The sequence below is a fragment of the Larus michahellis genome, chromosome 1, assembly GCF_964199755.1.
Source record: "Larus michahellis chromosome 1, bLarMic1.1, whole genome shotgun sequence".
Lineage (NCBI taxonomy): Eukaryota > Metazoa > Chordata > Aves > Charadriiformes > Laridae > Larus > Larus michahellis.
In genome coordinates this window covers 200,956,572-200,972,201 of record NC_133896.1, presented here as the reverse complement: position 1 = coordinate 200,972,201, position 15,630 = coordinate 200,956,572, and the positions used below count along the sequence as shown (strand labels likewise).

At 47.1% G+C, this 15,630-nt stretch overlaps 1 protein-coding gene across 1 annotated transcript; it reads right to left on the bottom strand.

Annotated features, from left to right (window-relative positions):
• Positions 1–10,366: 10,366 nt before the first annotated feature.
• Positions 10,367–13,242, bottom strand: AMER2 (APC membrane recruitment protein 2). Its single transcript, XM_074569059.1, has 2 exons — positions 12,275–13,242; positions 10,367–12,100 (listed from the first exon to the last, which is right to left on the bottom strand). Exons 1-2 carry the CDS (start codon positions 13,092–13,094, stop codon positions 11,220–11,222), a joined length of 1,701 nt encoding a protein of 566 aa, XP_074425160.1. The 5' UTR covers positions 13,095–13,242; the 3' UTR covers positions 10,367–11,219.
• Between the last annotated feature and the right edge of the window lie 2,388 nt (positions 13,243–15,630).

The following is a 15,630-nucleotide window of genomic DNA, read 5'->3' as shown; positions in this document are numbered from 1 at the left end:
GTGACACACGGGAGAGCAGACCCAGCCACACGATGCCTTTGAGCCTGCTCGGTGCAGGTGCTTAAGTGATAGTGAAGTTTTATCATAAACCTCAGACCACAAGTTCCGAGCAACACCACAGCTGGGTACAGCTGATTTTGTGGATCAGACTTTAAAACGTGGTACTTGCAGCCTTCTGTAAATCAGGTCACAACTGCCTGGAAAGTAAGTAGTGTAAAAGGGACTCGGATCTCCCTGATCTGGACCAGTGCTTTGTCGGAAGGCACAAGCCCTCCCTCCCCTCTGGTGGCAACCCTTGGCTCTAGGTCATCTCACCTGGGATTCACGTGGGAGTGCTGCATAAAGCCACTTAGTGAAGAGTCTTTGCATAAGGACGCAGCATCAGCATAGGTTGTTTGTTAGTACCTGCGGGCAGTTACACTTCAAAAGAATCCTTGCATTTGTCTTGTTCTATTTAGAATAGTAGCTATGGGACTCCATCTATATCTTTAAAAATATTCATTTAAGCTGGAGAAAAAACACACATTGGTCAAGGACAAGTCTCCTTCATTAGTCAGAACAGACCTCCTGTTCCCAGGGTCTGACCGAGAATCTGAGCCAAGTGCTAAGGGTCTTTGCAGAGCAAAAGGAGTGATGTGTCATCAGAGATGAAGCAGGTTCCTAGTCCTCAGCTTCCACAGCAGCATCCACGGCTGCTGCAATCACCCTCTGCAGAGCCTTTGAGTCTCCTTCCCATCCCCCTCAGGGCACTGTGGAATGGTTTTAATTGGAAGCAGATGTGCAACGTGGTAGGTAGGAGAAGGCGTCTGCTCAATGTGAGCTCCTAGTAAATAACTCCTGTATGATCACTTTGAAAGGGAAAAATACCATGATTCAAGGGAAAGGATTTAAAATGAGACTAGCACTCACTCATGGTCAGTTGGTCCATTAGTCTTGCCAATATACCTTACCAATTATTAGGAGTCAAGAATATTCTCTTCTCTTTCTTGCTTGCTAGATTTGCAAACTGGATGGAGCATTCATCTTCAATGAATGGGTCACAGGGAGATTTCCAGGTCATCACTCCCATTGCAAAAACATTTCCAGTAAGGCGGCCATGAAAACCATAGAGATGTACTGTCAGGGATGTCTTAAGACCCAGTTAAGATCTGGGTCTTAACTGGTAAGTGACTTTTAGTTCAATATCAGAAACTCAGCCTCTTCATCTTGATTTCAAAAAGAATATTTGGGCCAAGACTCCTGGTTTTAACAGACTTTTCAATTTTTTCTGTCACAGTGGATCTGCCAGGCTACCGTAGTCTGGTTTTGTGGAACATGTTAACAGCTGCATCACAAGGATCTACAGTTATCAAGATTCACGAGCTCGCTGTACTTTTGCCCTGCACTTCATTGCAACTCCTTTGCCCCCCAAAATCCTAGTAGCTATACATTGACACAAGTAAGGTAATCACCAGGCAATCTTCTGCAGCAGGAAATAATTTAAACCATAACTCATCTGCTTCCAGGTGCATGCGATGAAAGACATGAACATGCAATAGGGGATATAGGCTGAGAAGGCCTGAATGTAAAATTGCTTGTGCATTAAATCACTGGTAAAACATTTCTTTAAAACACTTATTTCCTCATTCCAGCTACTGGAAAGAGCAGTTATGCTTTTGTGAACACAGGATCAATTTATACTGTGTCACCACGTCCTGCTCCTTACTTGCATAATGAGCTTACCATACCTTTTGTTTTGTTGTTCCTTGAAAACTTTTGAGCAGACTTTATTCCAGTTTTTATTCCGGCTGATTTGGTATCTTCCGTGGACAAGTAGTAACATGGGAGAGCCCTTAGCAAGGCAGTGCTACATAGCTAAGTGAAGTAAATAAACTTAAGGATTAAAACTAGACGGATGCAAAGGCTTTATGCATCTTCTAGATGCCAGAAATTAGAGAAAGTTGCAAAACAGAGGTTCTAATAAATGTCACTTCACAGTCATAGACGTCAAGTCCCAGTTTTAAAGGTGGGAACTGTAGCTTACAGCAAAATGCATGTTCTAGCTGTCACACCAAAACTGCAACTACAAAGTCAATTTATGCCAAGAAAACTAGCTTCCCCGCTGGCTTCTCAACCAGGAGAACCAGGAAGCAAAGCTGATTTGAAAAACAGAATGAAACTCAGTCCATTTCCATTGTCTAAGTGGTTTAAAGGGAGAAAAATAAAAGAAAAAAAAATATGCTGATGAAACAGAAGACCAGAAGACCAAAACTCTCATTTATGAAAGCCCTCCCCTAAATAACAAATTTAGTCTAGTTATTCTATGATGTTATTAGTAAAACCGCTAAAGGCACTTCTACATAAAAAATGAAAGTGCACACATGCCCAAGTATGCTCTTTTATGCTATTTTGGGGACACAATTCTCTAATGTCTTGCTTTCAAAAGCCTGGTATTTTCCAGTGCACTGAACAGATCGGCTCTATCTCTAGCTTGAACATCAAAAAGTAACCTTCACGTTCATCAATGAAAAGTGACAACTGATTTTATTAACTGTATTCATTATAACACATAATATGACAGTGGGAATATTTTTCACTGTAAGATTTTTGAATGGAAGAAAAGTGCAGTTAGTCTGAGTTCCTTACATTCATTAGAAGCAAGACTATTGAAACCATCAACATTTACAATGACACAGAAGCAAACACCAGAATCAGTGCCAATAAATACACAGAGTACCAAAATAAATATTTACAGAATTAAAAATATAATAAACACTGATTAGTATATCCTTGTGAACTGCCAGGGAAGAAAGACATCTATTGCTATCAGTTAGGTTGTAAATACGTTAAGAATACAGTGATTTGAGGAGACACATACTCATCGAAGTTTGTAGAGGTGGAAAGGGGCAGAGTGTGTCTAACAGTCTGTTATAAAAACACCCCCCAGAGTGTTGTGAGCTTTCACTAAGAAAAAGTCGGTGCACACAGACTCGTCAGATTATTAGCAAACTGTTTAGATAAGACGAGCGAGGAGTTTTGGTTTACCCACTCGTTATCTTCAATAGGTCATATGCTACCTTACTGGAGGTGGCTGACACAAAAAATACGAGGGAAAATTGTAATTAACAGTGATCTGTCAGCTATAACACGTCTTACAGGAACAGGTTAAGTGACTTCTAACAGGACACATATGTCCCTTCAGCACATCGGAAGCCCCGAGAGCATCAGTTTGTCAGATGCAGCGTGGAGCAGTCCCTGATACATTTTCCTCAGGCACACCATGATATTTAAGCAGAACTGGGCTGTGATAAAAAGACTGAAGCCATGCTGTGTTTTCTGGACTTATTGAATGTGCATTTTCCACCATCCACATTCATACCTCAACCCCCATTTCAACAGGGCCACAAGCCTCAACACCAGAGCTTTTCGGAGACACTCTGCTGACAAACGCAGCAAGGAAAACTCAGATGGGGCCAAATTATGGGATCTTCACTCAATAACAACCGACACCACTAACAGATCCACTGATTTCAGAGGGAATACTGGTGGACTGAGAGATTGTCCAGCTGTTGCAGTCTGTCCCATGGCAGAGGATTTACTTCAATTTTACACAAAGGTGACAGCTTTAGTCTTGCTCCCTCTTTTGAAAAGCAGGATAATATTGCTTGTATCAAGCCACGTGCTGCAGAAAGAAAGTTACTTGCACTCTACCTAGGACTTGGTGTGTCTTACATTCCCTCCCCGCTTGCCCTTGGGGTGCAAGGGTGCAGCCAGTGCTCACCACCCTGCCAAGGGCTTGGGTCTTTGCATCCCCCTGGCAAAATGAGGATGGAAGAGCAGTGAGATGCCACGGGTCAGTGCTGGGCTACAGAGGATTTGCGGAAGTCTCTGTGCTAAAAACTGCCTTCAGAAACGGAAGGCACTGAGCACTCCTCAAGTGTTACCATAGAATGGTTTTGGTTGGAAGGGACCTTAAAGATCATCGAGTTCCAACCCCCCTGCCATGGGCAGGGACACCTCCCACTAGACCAGGCTGCTCAAAGCCCCATCCAGCCTGGCCTTGAACACTTCCAGGGATGGGGCATCCACAATTTTCCTGGGCAAGTGTTGATGAGAGCAGTCACAATGTAGTCCACCACCAGGAGCACTGGCTTCAGCACACCCAGACTCACACAGTTTGGCTCCTAACTCAGTGTAACACAGCCTTTGGAGCATCAATGCAAGAAAAAAAGGAGCTGGATTTTATAGCCATAAGTTTAACACTCTTTTTCCACAAGGACCAGAGGTCCAGCCTTTGTTTTCATCCCATCTCCCAGCCACTCTATCAACCCTCCCAGCCCAGCCCAGCCCAGCCCCACCACCCTGGCTTTTCCTGCGGCTGTCTAGTCTAACCTGGCAGCCACCTCCACATGGTGACACCCCAGAACCCTGTGCTGGGACCACACGGCAGGGTCAGACAGCAGATTCTCCCACTGACAGTGCCTTGTACCCCCAGTCCATGGGGTGCAGGTGAGTTAGGGCAGACTTTCCCCTTTGCTGCCATTAACCAAGAAACATCACCAGATGTGTAGCTTTTACATTTTAAGGTCAGGCTTAATTCAAAGCAGATGTAGCCAATTTTCTTTTACGAGCACATTATGTTCAAAGCTTCCAAAGCATCTGCATAAAAAGCCCATGGAAACAACCTGATACTGAAATAGCAACTGTTTTGATGCAACATCATCCAAAATAATAAAAAATCTGTTAAAGTTCTTACTGTTCAGTCCCTGCACACTGTTCTCCCTAAAAACAGATTTAAGATGTGGCTGTGAAACAATTAAAGGGAGGCATCATTAGTTACCATATCAATAAACAAGAACAATGACACAGTAAGCAGGGGATTTAGCACTTTGGAAAGGATCTGGTCCTGGTTTTGCCATCACAAGTTAAATTAAGGAAGGCAGTGATTGTGTTAGCTGTAATTTAAACATGCTGAGCGCTGGAGTTATGTGCGGGAGTGGCTGCTTGTTAAGATGGAAAAACAATGGAAAGACAAGTTTTGCATTCAGATCAGTGAAAATACTACTACGATAATATAAAAGACTGCACAAACACCTGAATAATGTTCATCTTTAAAAAAAGGGAAGACTTATTTAAGAACCACTTCCTATTTCCTTCAAGATTAAGAGATTAAGGACCTTCTCCAGTTCTTACTGGAGTCAGCGGAAGCTTTGCCACGGAACAAACTGGGGCCTTGGAAAGAGATTGTCACATTTTCTCGGCATTTTCTAGCTTTGTGGCCACAGCTGGATTAGCTTCTATTTCAGAGCATTGCTTGGATGTGATGTTACAGTAGGCAAAGCAATCTTCTTTTAGCCACTGCTACAAGAAACCTTTCAGCCTAGCAGTTTAAACTCCTTGCCCTGCAAAGTACATAACCTTTTCCTCTCTTCACTGCGACTTTGGTTCTATTTATTTAAATATATACAGATAGGAAAAAGAAAAGCAGTTCTTACCAAAGATAAAGAAAATTTGGGTACAGTCTCCATAACAAACAGGTTCTGGGCTTTCCCAGAGGAGTGTCATGCTTCCCTGCTAGATTTGATAGACGGGCCACAACAGGAAAGCGGAGAGATATATTCTCCTCTATGCAAAATATCACTCAAGAAAATATCACTCCATATCTTCACCCACGTGTATGAGATCACACAGCACAGATCTCAGTTTTAAATATCTTTGCATCTTGTTCTGAAGGTGAATTCATTTTTTCCAGACCAAGTAGGAGCAAAGCCCCCTTGAAGAACACACTGGCAGCAGCTCCTCTTTTCCAGTGCTGGAGGGCTAGGTCAAAGATCTGTTTCCCAAGCTACTGCAGTATGGCTGAGAGGGAACGAGAGACTGAGAGAAAACAAAAATGTGGTCCCAGGCAATAGCACTCACTGTTTTGGATGGAAAAGCTCTCTAAGGCAGGAAGAGCTTTAGTAACCTGCTTTTGCAGGAATAAAGGCCCCCAGGATGTCGCTTGAGTGGTTATAGCTCTTATTCCTTCGCATATGGCAACTTCTTCCATTTCTCTGTACATGAAATGGACGTAGGAAACACCAAATCAATGCTGACCATTCCTAGCCGAAATGCTCACGGGGAAGACAACATGTGAGCTAATGATGAGCTAAAAAATTCCCGTGAGCCAGATTAAAAAAAACTGTCCCCTGGACACAAACAGCAAGAGAGATTCAGATACGTCCCGCTGACAGTAAACAGCACATGGACGAATGACAAGGGAATCCCATCATCCCATCCCTCTCACTCCTCAATGGAAGGGAGGGAAGTTCAGCGGGGACCAGTCCCAGGCCACTGAAGACAACTGACAGTTTATTCTCAGCATTGAATCTCAGAAGAGCCAGTTGTTGTGCAATTCTGCCTGGACATGTGGGGTTATGTCATCACAATGAAAACATAAACAAAGCAAAAACAACAACAAAAAAGGAAAAGCCAAAATAACGTAAAAAAAAAAAAATTAAAAACCTGCGGAAGCTGTCACACGTAAACTCTGCCAAGACTCATTTCTGCAGCGTCTTTGAGTCGGTGTCAATTTGTTTTTCCAAGGCCGGAGCCTCAGCCTTTCATATCAATAACTATGAAAATACATTTTCAGGCCACCTTGCTTAGAGTCCCCCATTGTGGCTGTTAGATAACCATCTGCCTTGTAAGTGGCTATTGTTACTCTGAACTGTCTCTTTCATACCATTATCTTGCTGAAAAGCCTTTTCTGAGAGTAGTCCATTAGAACAGGGGGGGAAAAATAACCTCTGAGCACGGCCATGTAGCAGAATCAATGGCTCCCTCTGATCTGCAAGCTCACTCAGTACTACAAATTTAAGAAACAACAAGGTTTTGCTTTGCTAAGCAAAGCCTGTTAATTTGGCTCATCTGCACTTATAGCATCTTACCGAAAATGCCATCTGTATCAGACGTTTTGAAGACTTTGGTGCAATACTCGCTTAGCTTAGATAAATAATTTAGTAAGATTCATTAAAAAATAATCAGCGAATTAATTTTTGTAGTGTACATCTAGGCATGTAACTTTTAAAATTCAGTCCTCTACTGCCCTGAATGGCAGTGAGGATACTCACAGTGGATGAAGAAAATGCTGGCGATTGATGGAATAAGACTGAACACAGATTTTTTCTTATTCTAGTCATGGAATTTCTTCTGAAATCTACTACGTGTGCTTGAGTCCTATTACTGGCAAGAGCAAAATGCATACGCACTACAGGGAAAATAAGACCCTTTATATCTGTTGCAGGCCACACATATAGTACAGGAAACGCAACTGCTATCATGACAAAAGAAGTCCACAAAAACATCATTTCATGCTACCGAAAGGAAATCTTTTGTGCCAATATATAGGACAGGAATGTATACCACTGAAATCACTGTCGATAGCTATAAAACACTACGCAATATATAGAAATATCCTAAGAACATACGAAATTTACCAGTAGTGACCTGAAAGTGCAAAGAGTACATATATAACTAAATGCCAAGTCCTGACCTACAAAATCCTGTATGAATGACATATAAGCTGATAATTACAAAGCATCATTCAGACCACAAAATAACAAATAAAACAAATAAAGAAAAGTATTCTTGAAGAAAATCAAAATGACGACAGCATTGGGAATGTTATCTTTGGGACTCAGAACACCATTTCTACCTCGATACCTACCAAAGCCAAGGAAAATATATGGGTAACATAAATAAGAATGCAAACCACCACAGAACGCCTCAGGACTATTACCTCTTTATGTCTCAGCCTTTAAATCCAGCAAGCCATTAACTGTTTGTTCTTAGGCCTCTCACAGTATTTTACAGGGATCTTTCCGGAATTAAATATAGGTCTAAAGAAAGCCTTTGAACCTCCTTCCAATGATTGTTCTAGGCATTGTGTGGTTATACAAATATATTTCTACGAAAATTGAGAGCCCTAGCAAATATTAAATTTTCTATTACCTTTCGAAATAAAAAACATAGATGGCTTAAAGACAAAAGTGAGTTTTATAAATACAAAGTTAATTTGAGCATTAAATTGTATTTTTACTCTCACACAACCGTTACCCTGAATCAACGTCAGTATGTCGCAGGGATTCAAAATACTGACGCCCTACTACAAGCTACTTTCCCATTTTCCTTTTAAGGATATGATTGTCCTTAAAATATGTACATAGCAAGCAGCCAAACGAACCGCCAAGAGATTTGCAAATTGTACGTACACTGGGTATGCCACAGAAAGCTCGAGAGAGCAGCCAGGGAGCACCTGGCCTCAGAAGGAGCCCGGCCACTAGCCCGGGGCTCCCCGCTCCGCACCAGGGGGTCCCAGCGAGGAGGGAGCCCCCAGCCAGCATGCAGGGGACGGAAGGAAAAACGGGGCGGAAAACAAAGGAGAGAGAGAAAAATGATGGGAAGCCAAAGCATTTTAATGATGATTCGTGTTAGTCGTTAAGTGAGAGGGAGCTAGTCTAGTGTCACTCGATTGGTTTCTCAATACAGACGTGCCACGATGCAAACAAAATGCACAGGATGAATAATTTGCCACACACAAGTCCTGTCAGAGATGGTAGCTGCTCTCTTCTAGTGGTTTTAGAGATGCACCACTCCCACTACCTGTACTCAGTGCTTCCAGTTTTTATGGTACTATCCCGAGCTCACCACGTCCTCCCTCCCTCTCAACTTCCAGTGCCCTACAGAATCTCTCTGCACAATTTCTCCTTACAACAAAATGGGGAATTATGAATTTTCTGCAGAGTTGGCATGCAAGGAAAGATGTGTCCCTTACAGTCAAAAGAAAACGGAAGAACTGAAAAAAGGAATGTTGGGTTTAGGGCTGAGGACCAGGATAATATTCCATGCTCTGTACATTCATCCTTTCCTGGGTATTTCAGCTTGAACTTTCTAAAACACACAAGCAGAGTCGGGCCAAATGCAAATCCCTTTCCGAGGCAAAGGAAATCACCGCCAGCATGCCAGGCGGCGGCTCCGCAGCATGTCCCCTCGGCCCGTGCGTGGGAGCGTGCACGCGTGGCCACCAGTGCACCACTGCGAGCGTGCAGGGGGTGCGCACCATCGCCCGGGGGCAGGGACCCCAGGAGGAGGCGCGTTCTGACTACACCATGCATATGTACAGCACCTCTGCGTGAGCAGGCATGTAGAGAACCACACACGTACGCGTTAGAGAGAAAACATATAAAATAATCTTCTTTGAAGTGTATTAAGGTTTCTTCCTCAAACCACGAAAACAGGGACTGGTCGGGAAAGCTCACGCTTTCTCCCTGTTCACTGGGGCATTGCAGTTCGGTATTAAATCCTGCTGTAATTTCAGAACTAGATGCCAATTTTACCCTTGTGACTATAAGGTCATTTCCCCAGTGAACCACACATATACATATATACAATTCTTATTACAGTTATTTCCTGGCTTTTTTATCGTTTCTCTATAACCTTAATATCCTTCAAGTGTATATTCTGTATATTTATTTTCCTTTCTTTCTTTCAATTTAAGAGACAATAAAACCAACTGCTATGTAAGATCAGACCCATTACCTTCAATGACGTGAATTTAGGATTCTCTACATAATATAGACATGTATATTTTTAAAATGTAAATTATTTTTCAGATACACTGGAGCATATATTTTATATTAACTGTGGTCTGATGATTAAATACTTATATCAAAATATTTTGTAAATAGATAACATTTACCTTTAGACTTCAGTGATTTTTGGAGCTTTTTCAGTGTATCATAAAAATATGTCCTCAGGCACATTAAAACCATATTAAATTTCTTTGAAATGTTGTCAATGCCCATGTACAGTAGCCACTGTTCAAAAATGTCCTGGCTATTAATACATTTCTCATAAGACCCAAGCTCATCAGACCATTTTATGTACTAGCTTACTGTATTTCTTTTTCTCTCTTAAAGTAAAATTATTCTCACATTATTAAGAATGAAAATAAAAAGCAACAAGAACCCAAGCTTTCTTTAAATAGTCAAAAACTAATTTTATATATTTTAAAAAATAATAATTAAAAAACACCTTTCTTTCCTGGGTTCCTTCTCTGTAAGGTTTAAGCCCAGAGCAACTTTGTCTAAACCCCTGAAAATAGAGGTTTGCAGCGGCAGTGCTGTCAGAACCTCAGCTCTGACCCATGGAATGTGCCACTGGAATAAAATCAGCACTTCAGACTTACTTATCTGGGGATGCGTGAGCCTATACAAAACAGAGTGTTGCTCTAATTTAAGGTACTTACACAAAGTTCCATTATTTTAGAACTGTAAAATTATCTACCTATAAAAACTAACTCTTGCTTAAACTCTAGATAATACAGAGGGGTGATTTTTTTCTTTTTATAAAAAATCTGTAGCATTGAGTAAATCTGCTAAAATATGTATATATTTACACATGGCGAGCAAGTTATTGTATAAATGTGAACAGTGTGTATATATTGGCATTTAGTAAAACATTTCCCTGAACCTGATTGTATGCATTATCGGACAAGTATTGATGTAAACATCTGAACCTAGGTCAGGTGTCTCTGTTACCCACTTACATTAGACCGGATCAAAACCAACCAGACAGACAGACAAACAAAAATATGTTTTCCTGTTAGACAAGTCCACCTAACTCCTTAGTTAGCTACTGCACGCAAGTCAATCAAGTCTGCCGCTGAGCAGTGCTCTCCTTCCTACAGCAGGTAAAATACCTGTTAGGTTGGTTGTTTTTTGCTTGGCATTTTTTCCAACATCTTGTAGAGGAAACACCATTATCGGAGCCAGGCGCCCACCCTCCACTCCTCCCCCAGAAATGATTAAAAGATAAGCGTATTGGAGAACCTCTCCTGTCGCTCCTTTAACTCTGTTCCCTTGAAGAACTGATGGCACTGCTTTGCATGAGGAAGGGTGCTCGTTTAGGTTCATAATCCAAGTCCTGCTTCCAAAAAGGCATGTAAAAATTAACCTCCCCAATGCTTAGTGCTGCAGAAAAACGATACAAATGTAAAAAAAGGTGCTCGAAAAGACGTCGACTTTTTATATTCAGCCATACAGTCTAGTAAGAAGGGATTCAGAAGTGCAGGCCCATGGAGTACAGCCTTTCAGGTGCCTTTTCCAGGTGATGTAAAACTAATTCATTATTTGTGGTCTCCCATGCAGACTTTCACACACTGACCTTGCTGTCCTTCTTTGTCTCCACCTCTTATTCAACTACTTTTTGGCACTGTCCTGGTACGTGGCAGCTTTCACCGTTGTCCCTGCTAAGCCCCTGTTACTGACCCGGCGTACCAGGACTTTAGAGACGGGGATTTTTGTTCTGTGCATCTCACTTTTGGCCAGGTGATGGTGTGCGACATGATGGCTGTTACTGGTGTCTGCTGCGTGGCTGGCAGTATGTGACGAAAGGTGTTTAATGCTGATGGGTATCTTGGAGTCCTTCAATGTGCTTGAGGGTGTTTTCAGTGAGCACGTGGTTGTTATTGGAGACACAGGCTTGGAGCGTGGCACACAAGTGACCGCTTCATCCGTAGGCGCCGCTGGCGGGGTCTCATCCGGCTCAGCATAGAGGTCGTAGAGAGCATCCCCACTGTAGCTGTCCCTGGGAATGGTCTCCTTCTGGATGCTTGTGGAACCATCTTCCTCAGGACCCGGGGTGGTAGAATCCCAGTAGCCCTCATCGCTGTTTGGGACACCTTCGTGCTGCTCCTTCTCCCTGCCCTTCGGCTCCTCTTTGTGGTTGAGGTGAATGGGGATCTGGTGGAGGCCACCACGTTTCACTGCCACCCTGTTCTGGGCCCCCTCAGTACCCTGGTTCTCCTTCAACCCCTCGGGCTTCTTTGTCCCTCCTCCACCTCCTCCTCCTCCTGCTGTCGGGGTCTCCTCTGTCTGCGACAGCATATCCCAGAACTCCTGCAGGCAGGTGTCATCCACCTGGTCCGGGCTGGCCATCTCCTCCCCTCCTCCCTGGTAGGCCACCATGGTGGGGTGCTTCTTGGAGGCACCCAGCTTGCTGGCCCCGGGGGTGATCTTCCCGCAGCCGCCACTCCCGCCGCCCACATCCTCCTCATGGTCCGCAATAATATCTCCACAGCCTGTAAGAGAGTCAAAGCTTTTCAGTGAAGTCACGTCAGCAAACATCAAACAAATACGATCAATCGATTGCTCTGAGGGTGGATCAACAGAGGAAGGGTCAGGGGCGGCTGCCGTCTCTTGACCGCTATCACAGTGAGGTTCAACAGGGGGAATAGTCGTTATTGGAATGTCACCTGTTATGGCCGCATCCTTGGCAGTCCCAACCTCTCTGGCGCCCGGGTCCGGTTGCTCGCGGCTGAGCTCCTCAGGTTGCCTTCCAGCCGCAGCAGGGTCCTCCCCGGGGGGGACACTGCTGTCCCGCGACTCCCCACCTCCCGCTTCGGGCTCCTCGGCCGAGGCGTGGGCCTCGCCGCCTCGCTTCTCCCGCGGCGCTTCCAGCCCCACGTCTGCCGCGCCGCTCGGAGTTTCAGACAAAGGTTTTGGCGTCTCCTCTTTGATGCACTCCAGGCTGGCAGTCAAAGACCCCGGCATAATAAGACCGGACGGGATCTCCGAGGTTTCCCCCCTCTCCTCCTTGCCGTTTTTGTCCTTTTTGTGCCACCGCATGCTGCTGAAGATGCCTTTCAGCCCCTTCTTTTGTCTGCCGCCGGCCCGCTGCTCCGCGCCCTCCGCCTTGCCGTTCTCCGGCCTGCCGTTCTTCCTCAGCAGGGAGAAGAAGCTGTGCGACTTGGCCACCGCGCTGCCGGGGGAGAGGCCGAGCCCGCCGCCCGCCGGGCCCTGCGGCTCCTTGCTCTGCGGGTCGCCGCCGCCGCCCGGTTCCTCCTTCTTGCCGCTCTCCAGCACGGCGTCGGCCAAGCCGTCGTGGGTCCGGCTCCGCACCATCCCCGCTTTGCCGGCGCCCTTCCCCTCCCCGCCTTTGCTCCTCACCCCGAAGATGCTCGGCATGGTGCCCCCGGATTTCCTCCTCTTGAACAGTTTGAAGGCGGTTTTGTTAATCCTCCCCGACGGCTGCTCGGCGGCCGGAGGCTCGGCACAGTCGCAGTGCGAGTCCATGTCTGCCGCTGCCGCCGCCGCTGCTGCCGCCGCCGCCGCGGCCTCCCCTCCGCCGCCGCCGCCGCCGGTGCCCGGTGCGATCCCTCACTGACAGCCCCGCCGCCGCCGCCCGCCCGTCTCCATGGCAACCCGGCGGTGGTGGCGGAGGGAAGCGGGGCGGGGGGATAAGCTGCTTTTCCTCCGCCAGGCCGCCCTCGCCCACTCGGAACCAACCTGAGCCGCCGCCGCAGCTCCGCCGGCAGCGCCCCCGCCGCCACCCCTCCCCAAAACGGCTTATATAAACTTAACCCCTTTCCTCCCGCCGCCGCTCCCCCCACGCGTGGGCAGGGCCGCGCTGCCGCACGGCGCCGGGGGGTGGCACCCCGTGTCGGGGCGGGCTGGGGGGGCTGAGGAGCGGAGAGGGCCGCGCCGTCCCCACAGCCGCCGGGTGTCCCCCGCGGGGGGCTGGCGGCGACGGCCAGCCCGCTGTGCTCGCCGGGCTGCAGCCCCGTCGCCGCTTCAAGTCGCCCCTTCTTCCCCTCTCCCACCCAAAACCGGGCCCCGGGGTGCCCCGGGAGGGCGTCGCGGCCCCGCACCCGGCCGGGCAGAGCTCGGCTTGTATTTACAAGAGCGTTTTGGGTCGCGTCTGTGTCCCCCCGGCGCAGTCCCCCCGCGCTTCGGACCTGCGAGACTAAAACCGCGCCGTGTGAAGCGCAGCGAAGCACCCGCAGCGCCGAGAGATGGCGGGAGAGGGACGGGGGGGCGGAGGGGGGGGGACACGACACAGTCTGCAGGTGACAGTGCGCCACAGGGCAGGGGTGGACGTGTGGAAACATGGGACACCCAGACCGAGCCCGGGAGGTGCGTACCGCCGGCGGCGGGGGCGAAGGGTGCCGACACCGCTCCCCTCCCTTCCTTCCGCCTCTCGCACCTCATCGGGACGACTCGCACCGTCCCCGCGTCCCTGTTTCTCCCCAGTGCCTGAGGCCACATGTCACCACCGCCGGTGACCAGAGGGGAGCAGTGGCACAAGCTGGGGCACAGCCCAGCCCTCGCTCCGCTCGCCTCCCCTGCCGTGGCGGGGGGAGCATGGCAGCAGCCCCCACGCGAGCCTTTTCCCAGACCGCCGCATCCACTGCACTCAGTCATGGCACCCAAATCATGCCCGTGGCGCACTGCCACCGGAGATGATGGCCAGCAGCACAGCCACGTCGGGGTGGCTGGCGGCACCCTGGCCACAAACCCCCTCAGTGGCTGCAAACCTATCCCAGATGCAAAGTTAGGATAGGATAGGATAGGATAGGATAGGATAGGATAGGATAGAATAGAATAGAATAGAATAGAATAGAATAGAATAGAATAGAATAGAATAGAATAGAATAGAATAGAATAGAGCAATTCAGCTGGAAGGGACCTACAACGGTCCAACTGCCTGACCCCTTCAGGGCTGACCAAAAGTTAAAGCCTGTTGTTAAGGGTGTTGTCCAAATGCCTCTTAAACACTGACAGTCTTGGGGCATGGACCGCCTCTCGAGGAAGCCTGTTCCAGTGTGTGACCACCCTCTTGGTAAAGAAATGCTTCCTAATGTCCAGTCTGAACCTTCCCTGGAGCAGCTTTGAAGCATTTCCATGCGTCCTGTCACTGGATGCCAGGGAGAAGAAGCAATCAGCACCTCCATCTCTGCTTCCCCTCCTCAGGGAGTTGGGGAGAGCAATGAGGTTGCCCCTCAGCCTCCTTTTCTCCAAACAGGACAAACCTGGCCAAATTAACCTGCCCTGAGCTCCAAACCGGCGAAACACCACCTCTGCCTTGGCTCTCTCTTGAGGCCGGGTTATTTCGGCTTGGGGCCAGTGCTCTGCACCACGACTGCAGAGCAGACCTGCTTTCAGCCAGAGCTGTAATAATGCCTGTGCCCTGGCAGCCCAACTCTGCTGTACAGCATTAGTCTGGGCTCCTCAAAACACAAATGCGTGTCTGGGTTTTAGCTCTAAATGCAAGTGAGAACCACTAAAGAGAAGTCATAATGTGGGCTCCCTGGCTTGGGGCTAGGTTCTGCTCCCTTTGAAGTCAGTAAAAGGTTTTGCTATTGACTTCACTGGTTGGAAGAATTAGTTGTGGGGGATTTTTTTAACATCATCAGACATTCATTGCATTCTCCCAAGAGGGCAGGTTGAATTATCTGTTGTGAATAATTTATCCAGTGAATTTAGTCCTTTTTCTGTTCGTGGAGAAGAAGTGCCATTTGCATTCACAATTACAAGTGTTCAATAAGAGCAATATGAGCACATCATTCAACTTGCAGGTCTCTCCTGCCTTCTGCAAGAGACAGAGGAAAGGACAGATGAGACAGAAGCCAAGATTTTGGGTGGAGGAGGAGGAGTGAGTTACATTTTACAGAGTGCAGCTCATAAATATGCCCAGCACCCGGAAGCCATGGAGACAGGAGGTCAGACCAGAACCTCAACCCATAGGTGTAAGTTCCTCACCTTGACTGTGCCCCTATCAATTGTGCCACTTTGTGAGTTCCCCCATCACTTGGTAATATTTCTGCTCTTT